At 40.6% G+C, this 21,100-nt stretch overlaps 2 protein-coding genes across 11 annotated transcripts in view; one reads left to right on the top strand and one right to left on the bottom strand.

Annotated features, from left to right (window-relative positions):
• Window positions 1-4,896, bottom strand: part of FILIP1L (filamin A interacting protein 1 like) — a 306,240-nt gene extending 301,344 nt beyond the window's left edge. For 4 of the 6 annotated variants that reach the window (XM_059921292.1, XM_059921291.1, XM_059921295.1 and 1 more), the window contains exon 1: window positions 4,444-4,896. The gene's annotated coding sequence lies outside the window, so the exon portion shown is untranslated. The remainder of the gene's footprint in view (window positions 1-4,443) is intronic. The other 2 variants (XM_059921293.1, XM_059921294.1) reach the window with 1 other exon arrangement.
• Window positions 1-21,100, top strand: part of CMSS1 (cms1 ribosomal small subunit homolog) — a 393,286-nt gene that overhangs the window by 307,892 nt on the left and 64,294 nt on the right. Inside the window, exon 1 of one of the 5 annotated variants that reach the window (XM_059921300.1) lies at window positions 4,699-4,862. The exons of the other annotated variants lie outside the window; for them this stretch is intronic. Coding sequence (XP_059777283.1) covers window positions 4,808-4,862 — 55 coding nt within the window. The 5' untranslated portion in view covers window positions 4,699-4,807. Of the gene's footprint in view, window positions 1-4,698; window positions 4,863-21,100 lie in introns of those variants that run through there. 5 annotated transcript variants of the gene reach the window in all.

The raw sequence follows: 21,100 nt of genomic DNA, 5'->3' as shown, positions 1-21,100 counted from the left end.
TTTTAGCTGAAATTTGCCAAATAAGAATTATGATGGGAAATATTAGTGATTTTTTTAAAAATCCAAGTTCTAAATTCTTTTAATTTTATTTAAGAAATAAGTCTCCATCTCGATTCCATGATTTTTCTCCCCAATATGAAGTTATTTTTGCACTGGTTGGGGGGAAATACACTAATAAGTTTTTAAATTCTGAACTACTAACTGCATCTGCTTAGGATCTAAAACTGAAATGGAAAACACAAGGCTTAACCCCACATGCTCCCTGATCAAATGCAAAGGTTCTTAAAATAGCTACGTGTGAAGATGTTTGGAGCAGCTGAAAACTAAGGAGCTGGTGTCCCTAGGCCCAACCTGGCAGTTTAATACCATGGCTCAGAGGCAGCTGCCTCTATCTCTTTCTGTTTCAGGGCCTGGAGCAGCAGCTCCTAGAAGAAGCGCAGAAGCAGCCTCTGCTTTATCCACACTCCTATCCTCCCCTGAATTCTACTTTCCTAGTCAAAGGATCGTCCCTAGATCTGTCAGGGAGATCTAAGACATTCTTTCCAAGCCCTGAGAGAAGAGTAGCTAAAAGCCTCCAAACAATTACCATAAACCTTAAATAGGCACAAAACAAATTCCAGGAAAAAAATGTAAGGAAGAAATAAAGTGCATTTGATTGATCATAGCTAGTAGTAACAGACAGTACTAGCTATGAGTGGTGCCCTACACACTGTTACCTTCAGTATCTCAGTTGCCAGCAGATCAGTTTACTCCCTTAAAATCCACCAGGAAGACCTTCTTCACTCACTCAAGACTGGTCTGTTCAGCTCTGCCTATCTTGACATAGTTCTCAGTTAACTGATATATCTCAGTTGATAGAGCTCTCAGGTTACCATTTTCCCCCATATAAATTTTCTTCCTCTGATATTTTCTCTTACCCATGATAAACTGCTTCTCTCAAGGGCCCACTTATGCTACCAGCCCAGCAGGATCTGGGCTGGGTGGACAATTGGTCTAATCTGATTTGACAGCTTTTTATGTTACCAGGCTTTTGGTACTAACCAGCAGTTTAAAATTCCATTGGCATTCACATGTAGGTGAGTATACTATTACACTATCCCATTCCCTTCCTAAAAAGAAGAAAAAAGCAGTAGCTTATATCTCTTTTAGAAACTAAACTGATATTTTTGAGGGCCATAGGAAAGAACTGTAGGGTGAGTATGTAGAAGGGAACGGAGGCAGAAAGAGGATAGGGTTTGGGGAGGCCTGAAACTCTCCTATCGTCAGTTTCCAGTTGGCTGCCCCCACCTTCAAACAGTAGTCCGAACTGTGAGTGCTTATGTTGAAAACTCAGAATTTTTCTAGTCCTTCATTTGAGAAATTACTTAATGAGACTGTGCATTAGAGAGGACATTAGCTGGGCTGGTCCTTAAAGGTCTAAAACTTAGTTTTTCCATCTGCTAAACAGGGAATAATACCTGCCTTTCCTATCACACCGGGTCACCTTAGGATCAAGTGAGTGACGGATATTCGAATTGTGTAAACAATGTAGGACACCTCCTAGGTGTAAAATGACACTGTTGTTAAGATTGATGCCATTATACAAAGTTTCCTCAACCAAGATGAGAAACACAGTGTTCCGCTCTTTTGGTTGTAGCCTCCGGTCAGACAGATTAGACAGAAACATCTTGAACTTTCGTCAGATTTGAGCCCCAGATAGCTATGAGGCTATAATACAAATTTTGCTCTAATGTCCTCCTTAGGGACTTCTTGTCCGACCCAATTCTGAAGGAGCAAACTATCAGAATGTGAGCCTATTGTCTGACATCTGTATTTAGAACAGAAATGTCAACGTCCCTCAAAGAAGACTCAAGTATTTGCACTAAAATGTATATTACAATCCGATTATTTGATTATTTGGTCCCTGGAATTGTCCCCCTATCTTGCAGACACTAAATAAACTTTATTAAGTAGGAAAAAAATTTTTCTGGTCTTTTAATTAGAAATAAAGTTGAAAATACCATGGTAAACAACATGAACAATATAAAGGTTCAAATCACTAATAATCAGCCCCTCCGTGAAGATTTCTACACTCAGAGCATGTAGAAACCACGTTTGCCCCACTCACTGCTCTATGCCCAGTAACCCAGCACGTAGTAGGCACTCTAAGCATTTGTTGAATGAATGAATAAATGAGCAAACTAATTAAGCCCTTTTACTATAGAAGTGTTCTACCTAATTATAATGAAACAAAAAAAAGTTATTCTGTGCTCAGTATGAATGGCTATTAAATGCTGGTGGCCACTAGTTCTGTCCTAAGGCAAATAAAAGCAACTAACATTTTTTTCTTTAAATATTTTTTAATGTAACATACTGAAGAGGCGAGGCATGTATTTCAGTAGTAATGAAAATTTTCCTTTACGTTAAGACAAGGAATAACATTGACTCTATTCTGAAGAATACAGGGCCCTTTACTTTTGTTTTTCCCTATTCCTGGACCTGCCAAACTCTTGGCACATTACAACATCTGTCTCATACAATAGGCAAATGGATCATCATTTTGAAGCCACAATAAAGTATCTCCATCTCCAATGACAATGCCACTACCTGAGACCAATTCTTGGCTAACAAATTTTTTACTTCAATAACAAAAAAGTTTAAGCAAAAAAGACAACTACATATGAACTTTAACAGAAGCTAAACTCTTTTTTAAAAAATTTTTTGCACTTCTTTGCTTATAATCAATACTTTCCTTCATCGCAGAACTTTTACAGAGTATTTTTGCATTGGTTATCATAAGAACCCAAACTCTACATTGCTTTGGGAAATTACCTGAAAAACTCTTCCAAGAGTAGACCTGTCTTAATTGCCCTACATATTTGTCTTAAAGAAGTAGAAATAGCCCATGAATATTATTGCTGCTATTTTTCAATAGCAAAGAGTTCTTGAAGTGTTTATGCTGATTTTTTTAAATTAATTAATTAATTAATTTTTATTTTTGGCTGTGCTGGGTCTTCGTTTCTGTGCGAGGGCTTTCTCTAGTTGCGGCAAGCGGGGGCCACTCTTCATCGCGGTGCGCGGGCCTCTCACTATCGTGGCCTCTCTTGTTGCGGAGCACAGGCTCCAGACGCGCAGGCTCAGTAGTTGTGGCTCACGGGCGTAGTTGCTCCGCGGCATGTGGGATCTTCCCAGACCAGGGCTTGAACCCCTGTCCCCTGCATTGGCAGGCAAATTCTCAACCACTGCACCACCATGGAAGCCCTATGCTGATTTTTAATTAAGTAAAATGTGAGTTTCATAATAGCATCAACTGATAACTGTAGAGATATATTTACCAGGAATATTTGGTTTTGAGGGATAGAAGATTGATATATTGGAACGTGTCATCATAGGAAAAGCATTTTTAGCTGCGTCTAGAGGAACATTGCCATAGTTTGGAAGAGTTCTCTCCAGTAGTACGCTACCCCCTGCTCTCCCTTATTACAAACCTAATACACACATGAAACATGGTGAATGTAACTAAGCAGTATTTGTATTGCTTTTCTTGCAGTTCTTCCTGAGACTTGCATAGATATTGAAGATATGTGATCATCAGTTGATATGTGATTGAATACGTCACAAGAAATTTAGCTGAACATGTATCTCTCTTGATTGGGGATCTGTATTCAAAACTATGCATTCACCCTAAACATTGACTAATACTCCCACTGAGCAAGTACAGCGAGCAGAACTTTCTCTGGTATCACATTTGGCAGCAATCTGGCATTATTTCCCATTGACACTGAGATTTGTTGTGCCATAGATATCCAATCATGTTCTTTGGGGTTATAGGTGTCTTCCAAGACCTTCCAAAACCCTACCTCAAAAATGTGCTTCTGTTTTCTGGCCCTCATTCATCAAATCTTAGCATCAAAGAAATATGAACAAAAGTAAAGAAAAAAGAATACTTCTAGTTGCCATTTTAAGATGCTGGTTTCTTCTGTCTTTCCATGAAAAGAGAATTTCTCCTTTCCCGTCTAGCCTATCCAGTATACTTCTCCATTGTTATCACATTTTTGATGATTTTGAAATTATGTATTAATCATTTACATCAGTTTACAAAATCAAGCTATTAACAAGAAAAGTCATTTGCCCAAACCATTTTTTAAAAATTTTTGACCAGTTGTCTTACTCTAAAGAGGATAACAATTTAAGATTTTATTTTGGTCTTCTTTCATACCTACCAGTTTATCAAAACATACCTACTGTCAGGATAGTTCCTCTATTTTGCAAGCAGCTGTTACTCATATTAGTCTAAAAGTCATCATCCTTCATAAGCCCTTAATCACACCTGAGATTTACTCTATTCCTTTGCATAATGCCCAGAAGCTCCTGCTCCTGGAGAGCAGTGTTGGCAGTTCCTGGATGTTGGATAACACAGAAACATCTCCAAAGCCTCTTCTCAGTAGCAATGGGGACACTTACCTTACCGTGCAGGTGCCTTTGCTTGATCACGCCCAGTGGTCCTCTCTTCTCATCCCCACCAAAATCCAATAGTGGCATCCAGGGACCAACAGCGTTTTCTTCTTTTTTTTTTGGACACTCTCTCAGTTTTTGTTTTGCGGGCTTCAAAGCCACGGGGAACTTGCAACCAGGGGCCACTGACAGTTCCGCAGAGGAGAGGCAGTGGGGAGCCCAACACTGACTGGGCCCAAACACTAAATATAACCCTCCTCCCTCTCCGGGCAGTGTCCTTCATACTCTGAAGACAGGCGACCTTGCAGAATCCCTCACCCCACAGCTTGCCAGTCTCCACGGAAGAAAGGGTCTAACCGTACTGAGCTGCAGGATGAGGCGACCCAAAAGCCAGAAGCCATCTGCCCAGAGCAGACAAGTAGAGGCAGGTATAGGCTCCATGAGTGTGTCTGTGTGTATGTGTTTGTGTGTATGTTTGCATGCCTGTGCCCAGCAGCTGCTCTCCAGATTAGGAGACAGCACTCTTTGGCAGGCAACTCTGAAACCACCCTCTTGGATAATTTCAAATTCATGTGCACATCTTGGCTGAGAGAAGAAACCTCCCAGGCACAACCTGGGTCTCCTTCTCTGCCTTGTCACTGCCCCAGATACACGGTGAACCACAAACAAACAGCAGTGCCAGCATCTTAAGAACAGACGCCCAGCTGGACATTAGACTGCACCTCATTTTGTACCCTGCAACCAAGAACTGATGCAAGCCTCCTTCAAGATTTAAGTAACAAGGGCATGCCCTCTTCTTTGACAGTCATAACCCAAGGCACTGCAGAAATTCGCTATTATTAACGCTGTGTTGAACTTTAACTTGAATACCTGCCTGTTCCATTCAGTGTCACATGAGACATGAGTGCAAAGTGCTGAGGAAACTTCAGAGCAACATTCAAATGTATGATGGTATTTATTATGATTATTGAACATTTTTGTTTTATATTATTCAGGTGTTAAGAAAAATCTCATACTTTACTAAAATTTGAAGAATCTAATTTTCTCTAACTGGTATCAGTTATTCTGATTGGAGAGGGAGGGGCAGGAGGAAGAAGCGTGTTCATTTCTTCAGCAAGTTATGTACTGCCTCCCCAGTTAGGTATCAGGTCCTCTACCAGGCAAACCCATCACCAGCCAGGTGCTCAATCTGTGCATTATTTTATTTAATCCTCACAGCATCCCTTTAAGTTAGTCCTGTATTGGTGATCAAATAAGAAAACCAAAGCTCAGAATAATTAAATAACTTCCCTAGAGTCTCATGGATGATGAATATCAGACTTGGAATTCAAACTTGGATCTGAGTCACACCGAAACCTGTGCTCTTTATTTTTAGCTATTATCATTAAATAATTTCAAACTTACAGAAAATATACATGAATAATAAAGAACTCCTTTATACTCTTCACCCAGGTTCTCCAATTTTTAGCATTTTACCACATTTGCTTTCTCCCTCCCTCCTTTCTTTCCCCTCCACCTTTTTTCCTCCAGCCTCCCTCTTCCCAGCCACCGCCTTTTGTTTATATGCGTGTGTGTATATATTTTTCTGAATTGACTTATATGCTTCCGTGTTGTTATCCTAAAAGCAAGTACACTTTTCTACATAACTATAGTATTACTATCAAATTCAGTAAATTAATATTGACACAGTATTACTTTCTAATCCATAGTTCCCATTCAACTTTTCACCAAATGTCTCAATAATATCATTTGTCGGGGGAAAATTTGTTTTTTCTCTTGGTCCAGGATTATATGTAGAGCATTTAGTTGTCATGGCTCTCCTTCAGTCTCGAACAGTTCTTCAGTCTTTCCTTGTCTTTTGTGACTTGACATTTTTGAAGGGTACATTTTGTAAAATGTTCCTCACCTTAGGTTGGTGTGGTATTTCCTTATTATGAGACTGAGTTTGTGCATTTTTTGGCAGGAATATCACAGAAGCAATGTTGTATTATTCTTAGTTAATCATATGAGGAGACACATAAAGGGAGTTGGTCCATACCAGCCCCACTTTGTTAAGGTGGTATATGCCAGATTTTTCCACTGTAAAGTTATAGTTTTTCCCTTTGCAATTAATAAATATTTTTCTGGGAAGATAATTTGAGACTATGTAAATATATTGTTCCTAAGTAAACTTTCTACTGTAGGGCAGAGCTTTCCCTTCTCCCTTATTTGTTTTTGTATTGATTTATATCAGTATGCAGTTATGGATTCCTATTTTATTCAGAGGCTTATACTCCGTTAATATCATTATTTATTTTGATGCCCAAATGATCCCAGATTTGGCAAGTGGAAGTTCCTCCAGCTGACTCTTGTGTTCTTTTGACAAGTCCTCATCATTTTCTAAGTACTTTCTTACTTTCTGGCACAAGAAAATGTTCCATGTACATCTTGTACTTTCTCTACCCAGCCCTGGAATTATCCACATCTTCAAGGAGACCTGGGTCCATGGTGGAAAATAGTATATGGAAACCAAGATCTGGGCATTGGGTGTGCTCACTGGACAAGGGTGTGTTCATTGCCTCTAGGCCCTCTCAGCCAAAAGAGCTAGGAAATTAGACACACACTCACAGCCATATCTGTTGCTCTATCTCTATCAAATACCAGAGAGATCACATTGATAGCTCCAGTTCTGATCTAACACCATGGAGCATTCTAGCTTTTACCCTTTCCATGTTTGTAACTCCCTCCCCCAACAGTGAGGATAACTTGGTTTCTGTTATCCTCAAGATATTTACTAGTTTGCTCATTGCCTCTGTGTGTAACCAGTCTTCCCACCTTGCCGGCTGCTTCCACCACCTTTACAGTCTTTTAAGCCTCATCAGCCCTACTCCCTCAAGGAGAGGGAAAAGAAATAATGTTTTTTTAATGAAAAGGAAGGTAAAAAGAAGAAGATAAGAATCTCATACTCTTTCTGTACCTCAAGCCATCTGTATCTTCATGACAAATCATTATGCTACTTCTGCAAAGATGTCATGGAAACCAGTTAAAGTTTATAATGACTGAAGGAAGAGTTCATATATTTATTCACTTAGTTAATTGAGTGCCCACTATGTGTCAGGCACATTAAAAGACAGACATGGTACTTGCCTTTGTGAATATATTATCTAGTGGATTATTTTTATTAAACTTACTACTTGTTAGTAACACTTTGTGGCAGCACTATGTTAAGCACTTTGTGTTACTTTTTTTTTTGGCTGTGCTTGGTCTTCGTTGTGGCACATGGGTTGTTCTTTGTTGCGGCGTGCGGGCTTCTCTAGCTGCAGGCACGTGGGCTTCTCTAGTTGTGGCAAGCGGGCTCCAGAGCGTGCGGGCTCAGTAGTTACGGCTCACGGGCTTAGTTGCCCCGCCACATGTGGGATCTTAGGTCCCTGACCAGGGATCGAACCCGCGTCCCCTGTGTTGAAAGGCGGATTCGAAACCACTGGACCACCAGGGAAGCCCCGTGTTACTAATGTTAATTCACACAACAACCCTATGGGAGAAATTGTATTTTTCTCCACCTTACAGATAAAGGAACTGACATTTGGAAATGCTTGGAACTAAGCAACCTTTCTAACATCATTGAGCTAATTAGTGAGAGATCTGAAATTTGAATTTAGATTGGTCTGACTCCAGAGCCCCAGTTCTAAACACTTGGGCTGTATGAGAACCAATAAAGTAGAATTATCCACTATGATATATTCTAGTAGGAGTCATGATTTACCGAAACTTGACTGCAAACCCTCCTATATTAACCGCTAGCTAAATGTGGCTAGTTAGTACAAGAAATTTGGCTAATCCAAGCTGAGATGTGCTATAATTATGAAATAAACATTGAATTTCAGGGACTTACAAAAAAAATAAGGTATCTCATTAATTATTTTTATATTAACTACATATTGAAATATTAATACTTTGGATATACTGAGTTAAATAAAATACATTAAAATTATTTTTACCTTCACAGTAGCCAAAAGGTGGAAACAACTCAAATGTCCAACAACAGATGAGTAGATAAGCAAAATGTAGTATATACCTACAATGGAATATTATTCAACCTTTAAAAAGGAATGGAAATCTGATATATGCTGCAATGTGGATGAACCTTGAAGACAAATGCTAAGTGAAATAAGCCAGTCACAAAAGAATAAATCATGTCTGGTTCCACTTGTATAAGGTACCTAGAATAGTGAGATTCATAGAGACAGAAAGTAGAATAAAGTTACCAAGGGCTGGGGGGAGGGAGAATAGGAAGTTATTGTTTCATGGGTATAGAATTTATGTTTCAGGTGATACGAAAATTCTGGAGATGGATAGTGATGATGGTTGCACAACAGTGTGAGTGTATGTACTTAATTCTACTGAATTATACACTCAAAAATGGCTAAGATGATAAGTTTTATGTTATTTGTATTTTACCACAATTTTTAAAAATTATTTTTACCATTTATTTTTACTTTTTAATGAGACTACTAGAAAATTTAACATTACATAGGTGCCTTGTATTATATCTCTGTTAGACAGCATTGCTATAGTATTGTATTTATGAATACAGAGAAGTAAATTCCTTATCAAACTTCCCCTTTTCACATGACATATTGAAGAGATTCTGACATACCACAATGGGCCTAAATCAGACTTCTCACTTTTTGTTCAGTCAGCTTTGAATGGGTTAAAGAACAGCTTTTTGCTTAAAATTATACTAATAATATAGACTTTTGAAATATAAGCAACTGTATGAGATAATAACCATTTGTTGTTTTAATAATTCTTAATTTTCCATTTGCACAGTATCCACTGGGCCTCTTTTCCAGAACTAACGTAACTGTCTCTGCTTGTGTATATCCTAAAATATAATTATCATAAATTTCATCATGATTAAAATTTCTTTGGATCCATGGGATTAATATTAGTCTGTCAATTAAATTTCAAAAACTGAGCCCCAAGGACAAGCATTCTCTCCCCTTCCTATAGCCTTCCTGTCACAGTGTCTACTGCAAATGGATATCTGCAGGGGAGGAAAGAGAGGAAAGCTGGGCTGAATCGTAGTTCTGTAGTAGAACAGACAGCTGATGGAATTGTGAGTACGTGTACATAAGCAGAACAGATTCTCTAAAGGGTCATTTTCCACCTACTTACAGGTGACCAAGCAACCAAGTAAAGAAGGAAAATAGGGAAAAAATTTTCCTAATCTTCTAGTGGTTATTTTTTCACTGACCCTGAGCTTCAATTTCCTCCTCTGTGAAGGTTTTGCACTGAAAGATATCTTGGTTCTATTTAAGCACTAATATTCTGTGCGTCTGTCAATTGATGACTTGAAAATGATCCAGGTAAACCTAACTCTAAGCCTTTTGCTCAGCTCTTACTAATAGTTATCATTGCAGATGTCTGCAAGGTTTTGAGAGATATATCAGTATCAGTTCTTAAAAATATAGTGAGGTTGAAACTCATTTAAAACTGTCGTTTTTTGTTTGTTTATTTCTGTGAATTATGAAAAGAAATACAGGGGTCTCAGTAGCAGAGCTGGATCACAGGATATCACACACAATGTTCCTGGGTATGCCTCACTTTTTCCTGACTCAGATTCCAGACCCATCCTTCCCACTGCCCTCTCCCCACCCCACGTGGATTATGTTCCTCCTTGGTATTCCCAAGGCACCCAGAGCTTACCTGCACCTTACCCTCAATCCCACTTTAATTGCAACTGCCAACATACTTGTCTCTCCCCCAGGAGACTGGGAGTTCCTAGAGCAGAGTGCACCTTCCAACACTGTAGCCCCAGCCCCAAGCACACAGTCAGAGCACAATAAATGTGTATTGTATGGAGGAAGTGTCACCAACCACTTTGACCAAGTGGACAAAGGAAAGAAGCAACCCTAGAGTAAAGCAACTTTAAAACAGCATCTCAGTGAGCCGGAAGGTCAAGAAAGAAGAAAGCACACATATTCAACCTATCAATCACTTTTAAATTCCAGGCTTTTAAACTTTTTCCTAACAGACATTTACCAGCAGCAAAATTGACAGATTTAAATTTCACATATTATCCTCTCCTTCATCTTCCCTAAGGGTGGGATTAGTGACTTATATATAAAAATAAGAGGTCTGGATAATATGTATAACTGATTCACTTTGCTGTACACCTGAAACTAACACAACACTGTAAATCACTATACTCCAATAAAAAAATTTGGGGGGGGCTTCCCTGGTGGCGCAGTGGTTGAGAATCTGCCTGCCAATGCAGGGGACACGGGTTCGAGCCCTGGTCTGGGAAGATTCCACATGCCACGGAGCAACTGGGCCCGTGAGCCACAATTACTGAGCCTGCGCGTCTGGAGCCTGTGCTCCGCAACAAGAGAGGCCGTGATAGTGAGAGGCCCGCGCACCGCGATGAAGAGTGGCCCCCTCTTGCCACAACTAGAGAAAGCCCTCGCACAGAAACGAAGACCCAACACAGCCATAAATAAAAACAAATAAATAAATTAAAAAAAAAATTTTTTTTAAAAAGAGGTCTGGTTAAGCCACAAAATAGAAAAGTATCTCCCAGTAAAACAGGTCTGTTTAGGAAAACCTGGTATAATGAGGGGTGACTCTCTCTTCTTTTGAAACCCACCTGTGGGCAATGTTTTGGAATTATACATATTTTAGGGTTTCACATTTTTCTAAAGTGAAAATGATGCTAACAGGTTGACTTTTTATTTATTTATTTTTTAAGATTTTATTTATTTATTTTTGGCTGCATCGGGTCTCAGTTGCAGCATGCGGGATCTTTCGTTGTGGTGCACGTGCTCTTTGTTGCAGCACGCAACCTTCTCTCTAGTTGTGGCATACGGGTTTTCTCTTCTCTAGTTGTGGCGCACAGGCTCTAGGGCACATGGGCTCTGTAGTTGTGGCGTGCGTGGGCTCTGTAGTTTGCGACACACAGGCTCTGGTTGAGGCACGCAAGCTCAGTAGTTGTGGCACGCAGGCTTAGCTGCCCTGTGGCATGTGGGATCTTAATTCCCTGAGCAGGAATCGAACCCATGTCCCCTGCATTGGAAGGCAGATTCTTTACCACTGGACCACCAGGGAAGTCGCCAGGTTAACTTTTTTAAAAAGATGAGGAAAACATATTTTTGACTTCGGAATCTTGTTGTTAGAAATAATTTGTACTTTTCGGTTTCCAGGCGCTATTTCTTCATATACTTCAAGAATGCCAAAATACCAGGTGACAGCTGTTTTAGCTCTAAGACATTCCTCAAGTGTCCTGTTTTGATGTCATTATGTAATGCTTTTCTCTTGGCATAGCTATATCATCACTCTGTAGCCGTGTTGGTATATATCACTGCATAGCTCTCTTCACTTTCCCATCTCCATTACTTTTCCAAATGGGTACTAGTTCTCCCAAAACTAGAGAAAAAAGGAGAGAAGGAATAATTCCAGCATCTCAAATTGGACCAATGTTTTCTTCTTGGCTAGAAAGTTCCTTTGTGAACAGGAAAATACATGAGTTAGAAGTATTTCTCCCCTATCAGCCCTTCTTCTCTTTAAAATGTTTCATTCTAATCTTGTTTTCCTTTCTAATGACACATCTTATAAAGACATGTTATATCAGCAGAAAGCTTGTTTAATTTTTCAGCTCAAATCTTGCCTTAGTAACTTTTGTCTTTAATAGCCTAAAGGACAGGTATACAAGTATAAGCACACAATTTTCAGTTCACTTCAACAGATATTTACTGAGTGCCCACAACGTATCATGCAAAACTCAGAATCTAGTAGGAGAGGCACACATCAAAATTCTAATTGTAATGCTCTGTGCATTATAACATAGGGCTAAACATAGTGCTGTCTGAGTCTAAGTGAACTGCAGGGCAGAGAGGTTGCATGGGGTGGAGGTGGGCGTGGAAATAGTTGAACTGGATGCCTTGGGGGAGGAGGAGTAGTTTTCTGCCAGGGGAAGGGTAAGAAGGAGGGCATTCTCAGCAGAGGGCACCATGTGAGCACAGGCACGCTGGCATGAGAGCACATGATGGGCTCAGCAGTGGCAAGCTGCTCCCATGCCCGAAGGACAGGGGCATGGTGTCCAGCTTTGTCTTAGGTAAAGTGGAATTTTTATTTGGGTCCAAAAATGTTAAGAGCCTTGATGCTTTGATGCCAGATGTTATAACTGTATTCCATAGACAGTGGGGAGCCAGCAGAGGCATTTTAGCAGAAAAATTATAGTCAGGGAGGTATAGTGGGAAACCTTCAGGATTTGGAACCAGAAGACCTCTTTGTGGGACTCTGGTATGTTTCTCCTGAAAAGAAACTCAGTGCTCATCTAACTTTAGCCTCATGTTTTATTCATGAAAATTGTGTAACTCAGGTTTAAATTTCACACCACCAGGTGCCCTCTACTTGACATAAAGCCTTAAGGAAGCCACTATATCCCAGATTCCCCAAAGTCATCCCTGGGTTTAAGCATGGCTATCCCTGTGACCTGAGGGGGCTACTAGTGTCACCTCTATGCACTTTACTGATGAAGGATGCTAGGACCTCTGTGGGGTGGGGATGAGGAATGGGTGAATCTGCCCCAGCATGGGGACCAGCAGCATACATTACAACCTTACAAATGCAAGGGGGTATTTCAACCCTGCAGGGAGAATCTGGGTAGGGGGCTACAGCGTGATTCCAAGTGAGCTGCCTGAGTTGGGGCCAGAACCCAAGCAGCAGTTAGGGAATGTGGAGCAGGAGACATGGAAAGACAAGAATTATACAAGGAAGCTGAACCCCATCCAAATAAACTAGGTGCTGAGCAGCTGTAGTCCTAGCAGAAAAATTAAATACACTGAGGAAACCAAGGAGAAAGATTGATCCTAAGGGCTGAGCAAGTCAGGAGGTGATCAGAGAAAGGCTGCATCCAGTAAACCAGTAGCCAGGGCCCACTCCGGGCCCTCCAGAGAGCATCCCTAGGCAGGAAGATGACTCTAGGCCTCCCTTTCTGGTGTGGCCAGACCAGTCATGGTTCTTATGGGCCAAAGAACCAGACAGAACACAGTCTGAAGACTCCAGATCTTAATTTGTAGCCACTGGGCAGGGTTGGGGAGGAAGGCCTGGTACCCAGGGTACTTCTGAGTTTCCATGCAACTCCATTGTTCGGCATCCTAAGCCAGAGCCAAATGGCAGGGTGACAAGGATGTTCCACTCGGACCAGCTTCACAATAGCTTTCCAGGAATACATCGTATAATCTCCATTCTTAGTGTTCTGGTGCTTGACTTTAAGGTTCTTTTGTAATTTTTCTTAAGAAACACTGTGCTGCATACATAATAGCAGCTCTGCTTTCAACCACAAATATCTTTAAATGAGAAAGGGTTAATCCTCCCTTATTTAAAATGTATTATATGCCAAACCTGGTGTTATAAAGCAATCATTTTGAAACTTTCTAATTGTAGCCATAAGTTAGGTCTCCATTCTTTTAGCCTCTTAAGTTCAGTCAGGGTGGTCCTGGTTAAAATGAATACATGAAAAACCTCAAAGAGAAATCCAAGATTTACAGTAGTATAATAGTATTTATGGTAGCAAAAACATAAAATAAAAAGCTGACCCACTTCTATTGTTTTTTTTTTGTACTATTTGCAATTATATTCACTTTATTCATCCATCCAACAATTATTTATTGCCTTTCTGCTGTGTCCAGAGACTATTGTGAACACTGAAGATATGACCAAAAGACAGATGTTGTTGGTTCCTGCCATCTTGGAATTTTAAATCTATGGGAGGGATCAAATAAATTAAAAGTTAACAAATAAATCAGTTAATTATAACTTGTGATATAGCTATGGTAGGAAGTAAGAGAAAATCATGGCAGAGAATGGAAAGGGAGGGGAGGGCCCACTTTGGATGTCAGAGGAGACCTCTGAAGAGGTGACATTTAAGCTGGACCTGAGTATTGTGAAGGAGCTAGACCAGGAGGAGCAGTCCAGGTATGAGAACAATAAACATAAATGCTCTGAGGCAAGAAGCGGGGTGGCATATTCTAGGAACTGCAGGAGGTCAGTGTGGCTGGGGTATAGTGGGCCAAGGAGGAGAACAGGGGAGGCTGAAGGGGTAAGTGGAGGCCCAGTCATGGCAGGGCCTTTGGTTTGTGGTAGGGAGTACGGGTGTAATTCTAAGTATAAAAGCAAACTGCTATAGAGTTTTAACCTGGAAGTTTATATAGTTTATATAGTTTATTTACATTTTTAAAAGATCTTTCTGGCATTCATGTAGAGAATGGAAGGAGTCAAAGTGCTTAGTGGGGGACCAAGCAAGGTACTGCTGGGTCATGCTCTGGGGTTTTCCTGAGGGTGATGACCTGAGAATTCATGATCAGTCTGTCATAGCTTTTCTCCACGCTGCTTTTCCTCCAAATTCCCAAGCCGTTTCTCTCTTTGCCTACTGGTTAATAGAAGAAAAGTTGCCAGAAGCACTGTCTTTTAGGTGAGCCAAACAGTCAGGTGAGCTACTCATGTAGGGTCCTGGCCCTAATACTTTTTACAGGAATCCTACATGTCATTTTCACTTTGCAAGTTGGTTAAATTCATGCCAACTTTCCACGTTCTTCAGCTTTGTTCCTGGTATGCAGAAAGTATTCAGTAAATGTTTGTTAAATTGATCTGACTTGGATTCCCAGTGGTGTGAGTAGAGAGGGAGAATTAGAAAGGCCGACGGGGTCCTCTTTGCTTCCTCTCTGGAGATGGTATGCATCAGTGGGTTGCTGTGGCTCTTAAAGAGTTAGTATTTTCAGTCTGCGGTGGATATAATTCAGGGCACATAAAATGACTCTCCTCTAGAATAAAAGATGCTGTGTACATGCAAAAAGTTTTTTAAGAGCATCTGGTTAGAGTTTAATATGGCTAAAAAACATCGCTATTTTTTTCATGTTTCAGTTACCCGAATATGGCTAAAAAGTGTGCTTTGGATATTTTCCAGAATAAAAACTCTTGAGGTGAGAGAAATTTCAGCCCCAACAATAACTTGAGAATTGGGAGTTGGAATAGTAACTGTTTTTTCAACTGTCTTTACTCTGTCACCAACACTATGATGATTTGATTACATGAGACAAGTCTGGTTTCTGGCCATTAAACTGCACACTTCAGCTATAGGCATCAGTCTTTCCCTTCTTTTCTTTCACCATGTGTCGATTTTGGGGCAGAAATAAGAACGATGGGAGAAAGCAAGAGGTTGGGGAGGTCACACCTTCCCATCGGCCCCCAGGTCACACAGCTGGTGACCCTGACCCTCTCAGCAGCCTCGTGATTCAGGGCCAGCAGCAAACCAGTCATGGGGTAGATGCCTCCCCATCCTCACAGTCCTCAGCACCCCGCTTTGTTATTCAGGTGCCATTAGCTTGTTTGAACATCAAGGACATCCCATAAGGGGAAAAATGTCCCCAAATGGCAAAGGACCACCTGGGAGCTGTGTGGGAAGGGAGGGGACAGCACTCCTCAGCGAAGTCATAGACATAAAGCTCTTGGTGCGGTGCCTGGCACAGAGCAGTCACTCACCGTAGGGTGATAGCATCTGCTGACACGGTTATTTCTATTACTGGTGAGTCTCACATGGGAGGTCCCAGCTTACAGATCCAGTGTCTGCTGTTCCGCAGCCCCACCAACCCCTCGGGCACTGCTTGACACCTCATTTAAGTGAGGGCTGTTGTCCTCATTTATTCCCTGTATTTTAGTGATTCCTGTTCATGGTACTCTCATTCATCCAACATTTCCATATGGCAAGTGGCATTCCTTCTTATTGCCACTCTGAATGTCTTTATTGGGGGGATATAGGTCTTCAGAAGTCCAAAGATGCATACCTACACCATTCCAGCCACTCCATTCCTGCCTGGCTTCCTCCTCTTTCCCATACAAAAGGTGGTTTTGTTACCATCTCACCTCTAGGTTCTCATGACAGAGCAGACTCAGCTTCTTCAGGCATCTTATGCACTTTGCTAAAGAGCTCCGTGATCTCAAATGCCTCATTTTGCTGGAAAGGGAGGAGCGTGACACATCTGACCTCTCACTTAGAAAGGGAGGGAAATTGTCTCAGTTGGGGACCTGGGATACATGTCTGCTTGTAAAAGAAAGGGGTGGCTATTTCTCTGGCTGGCTGCTCCCTTCCCTCTGCCCCCAAGCCCACACTTGGAAGTCATGGCTGGGCATCTCGCTCAATGAAATAAATACTGGGTCACGTAATTAGCAGGCAGAATTATGTATGGGCTGTAACCCGATTCTAATTGTTGACCTCAGAGAATTAATTTCATATGACATAGCACCTTAGCTGTAGGCCGGCTTAGAAGTTTCCACTCATTTTTGCCTTTCAGCCAGATTGCTTTTTCTGTTTCTGGGCTTGTCGTGTCGATGAGTCAGGTAGCCCCAGATTCTTCCTGTGGATGAAAGGGGCATTCCTGACTTGGATGTATTTTCTGCATATATAAATTATAAAAAGGAAAAACTCTGTGCTCATTCCTTGGCATAAAAGTAAGGGAAACTGGAGGGTTGAGTGAAGAAAGTATAAAATAGCCAACATAAATAAACCCTGGCCCTGGGGCCTGAAGGCAGCAAGATGTACAACATAGAAAGTGGCACTCCGGAATAGTCATCATTAGAAACATAAGATGTAAAAAGGTTGTGTAATATTTGCCACCAAGTCCTAATCATGAAGTTAAAACAATTTACAAAATAAGATGAAATATCTCCATGAAGACCTATTTATTCCTGTAGCATGATGGTAGGTGGGTTTTTGTCTCCCCTGTAGCAAATGCGGAAATAGTTACCGTGCCTGTCTCCCTTGGTCCTGAAACTGTTTCAACAACTAATGAGTTCACTGGGTCTCATCCGCTTTGGTTTCTGTAAATGGAATTTGCTACAGGAGTTCAGAGAGATGGTCTATTTTTCATGTTCTTTAAAACATGACATGGTAGTTTCTCTTGTGTGAAAACCAGAATTACCTTTTAGGCTTAGTTCAAAGCTGTTAAATTATCAAAGGAAGTTGCTGTGCATTTTGACTTGTGTTGTAATTATTAAGAACCCAAAATCATACTTCTCCTGAGGAATTGATTGTTTTGTTGTTGTTGCTATTATTGTTTTTAGCCAGTGGCCACTCTGAATAGTGATAAGGTTTCCTTTTTTCACATTGGCAACTAGAAACTTAGAGTCCAATTTGTGCCCCATCAATAGCAAATATATAGGTCATTATAACATCTTTAGCGTAACCCTTGGATTGATTTCAGTTCTAATTCTTATTTTTCTTTCATATTCACTCCCACTTTTAATTTATACTATCTTTTGTGTGTGTGTGTCACCTTGTAAGCTGCCTTAAATCCTTTCTAGAATAAGATGGCCCATAGTTAACTCTAACAGCTGGATATTTTTTAAAACTGAAGGAAGGAAGTTGGGCAGAAAGGGAGGGAGAGAAATAAGGAAAAAAAACAGGCAGGAGGGCAAACTATGCAAGTGTCAACTATTTAATCTCCCTGAGCCTCAGTTTCCTCATCTGGCCTCCAGCATTTTAGGGGGGCTCAAAATCATTTTTAGATAATGAATGTGAATACACTTGATAGGTTACAGAGCTCTGCGCCGCTTTGTTGTGATTATTTTAAATCCATTATCAGTTAAGGCAACTCTCCAATGCCAGTGCCAAGCCCTTTGCTCAATCTTCATCTCTGTTCAGTGGATGGAACTTCCTAGGAAGTGTCTGTCCTGAGATCAGGGCCTGGGTTCTTCTGAGAGCCTTCTTGTGGTCCCCTCTAGCAGAGAAGCATAATCCTTAGAGCACCGCAGAGGCAATGTCCTCTTTTCAAGGATGTCTGTAAAACCTCCAGGCCTGACAGAGTTCCATACCTCAGGTGGTCCAGGGGCCAGGAAATCTGGATCATCACCAAGACCTGGAAACTAGCTGATCAGCAAATCCACTTACCTCAGGATCTCAGGCATCTGTACAAAATTCCCCAGTACCAGCCCCTCCACTCCATACATGTTCACATTTAGATTTGGGGATCCCAAGGGTATACCATCTCCCACTTAGAGACTTATAGAACGATCACCTGGTTGCTGACCCAATCCCAAAATTAGAACCTCTTGGCAGGGGGAGTAATTGTAGAATGGGGATGGGGCGGGCACGGAGACAGCCTTTGACGATCACTGCTTAGCCATCATTACAAATGATATTAAAAATAGTTCTCAAGGGAATTGAGGCAGGAAAAAAAGACTGAGAACCACAATTCAACTGATCCATTCTTGTCAGAGCCCAGTTATCTCTTTAAAGCAGATTCTGGACAGGCAAAAGCTTCCATTAGGTCCCGTCAGCATCATAATCAAGGCCAGACTCCTCAGCATGGCAAATAGGAGGCAGCACACCGTTGAGGATGAGAGTGAAAGCCTGAGCTATCTGTGTGGGAATGCTTAATGGGCAAGGGACCTGGGTGAGGCCCTGCACCTTGCAAGCCCCAGTTCTGAAAAATGGAGATGGTTGTGATTAAATTCAACTGTCCACATAAAGTCCTTAGCACTGGTGCACCGGAGGGTGGGGGAGGGAAGGGGGTGATGTTTACAGTCTGGGCCCAGCCTTCCTTTACAGCTTCATTTCCCCTGTGTGCACCTCACCCAGAAGGACATGCCCCAGCGCTCTCACATCTGTGACTTTGCACATGTTGTTCTGGAAAGCCATTCCTTTCCTGGTCTTTGCACTGAACGCCTACTCTTTCTTCAGCATCCCAATGAGATTCACTTCTTTCTGAATGCCTTCCCTGGTAACAGACCCTCACCCCAACAGAATACAGAGTTCTGGCCTCCTTGTCCCCCTACTGCTGCACACTCTGCACTTGCATTTTAATTATGTTTGTCATGAGATTTATTATTGGATATTATGTTTATTTCATTAAGAAATCAAAAGAAATTCTAATTTGACCTAAAAAGAAAATGGTAGCATATGGTAGAGAGGTTAATGTTTTTTTTTTACAACTTTAAACACAATTAGAAATTCTGTGTTGTGAAAGACAAGCCAAGATAGCTTAAATGCATATTATTTATTGAGGTATATAATTTACATGTATTGAGGTACTCAAATCTTAAGTTCGATCAGTTTTGACCTAGAGCATTTCAATCACACCTGAAAGTTCCCTGAGTTCCCTTCCCAGTCAATCCCTACCGCACCCTCACCCTCCCATACAGAAGCCACCACTGATCTGATTTCTGTCGTCCTATGTTAATGTTGCCTACTCTAGATTTCATATAAATGGAATCATACAGGCTGTGTTTCGTTGTATCCTGCTGCTTTCACTCAGCTTTCCGTCGTGCTTTTGAGACTCATCCGTATTGTTGCATTTATCAGCGGTCCATTCCTTTCATTGTTCAGTGGTGTTCTGTCATATGAATATACCAGAGTTTATTTATCTGTTCTCCTGTTGTTGGGCATCATTACATTGTTTTTCATTTTATTTTTTAAATTGTTGTACAGTAAAATTACCTTTTTTTTCTTTTGACATACAGGTCTATGAATTTTAACACACTTACAGATGTGTGTGACCACTACCACAATCAATATGCAAACAGTCCTGTCACCTTAGAAAATTCCCTAGTGTGCCCTTTATAGTCCCACCCTCCCCCCACCCCAAGTCCCTGACCACTTTATGTCTGTTCTCTATCACTATAGCATCACATTGCATTTTAATTGCTTATACACATGTCTGTTGTTCTCACTATATTGTCAGCTTTTCAGAGTAAGGATCGTATCTTATTCATCTTGCCTCCTCTGTGCTTGCCACAGTACCTGGTACATAGTAGGTGCTCATTAAATATTTGAAGGATGAATGAATTAATGTCCATGTAGCCACATAATGAATCCTCTCATAATTCTTAAGAGGCAGGAGAATATAGAAAACTGAAGAAAATCAACATTGACTGAGTTTCTTTTTAAGAAAATCTTAGGTCCTTTTTTCACAGCAATAATGATTTTATAATTTTACAAAATTCTAAAGAGTGCTGCCTGGTAATTGCCACTTGAGAGAATACGTTGAGTCACGCAAAATGAGTAATCTCCCATAAAAGGAGTTCAGCAAATATTTAATTATACTAAAAATATTATTACTGGTTAAGTTTAAACATGGAAATTAAAAGGAAAAAGTTAAAACATGCTTCTTTGTCTATTACCTATTCTAAAGATATTCCAGAAGTCTAAAATTCTTCCCTAGAGTCTTTAATATATTTTCCAGGTATTCTTAGGTCTATAAGTATTCTCTAACTGTTTTTAGAGAAACTCAATATTCACACTGTTACTTGTGACTCAAGTTTTGGTTTCCATATTTTCCCCTAAACTAGTGTCATCTTTATCTAAAATTTATTTTACTAAAGTCATTATTATTGCAAGTGATATTTGGTTCTTGAAGCTAGTGTCTTCCCTAGAGCATATTCAGTTCTTTCCAGCTTCAACTTTACTTTTCTTTCTTTCCCTTCAGTGTTTATTGGTGTTTCCTTTTTCATTAATCACAATGCTGAAATGACTCTGTATATATCCTTCTTAGCCTATTAATTTCACCCACCAGGACATTATCTCTTACAAACTGAGCCCTTTGCCAGCTCCATGTCACATTTCTTTAAGCAAATAAATTTTTTCCATATGCTTAGCATATACCTCTGAGCCCTGTAGCCTGTTCCCCTTTTT

The sequence above is a fragment of the Balaenoptera ricei genome, chromosome 4 (assembly GCF_028023285.1).
Source record: "Balaenoptera ricei isolate mBalRic1 chromosome 4, mBalRic1.hap2, whole genome shotgun sequence".
Classification (NCBI taxonomy): Eukaryota; Metazoa; Chordata; class Mammalia; order Artiodactyla; family Balaenopteridae; genus Balaenoptera; species Balaenoptera ricei.
This window is presented reverse-complemented; position numbering and strand designations above follow the sequence as displayed.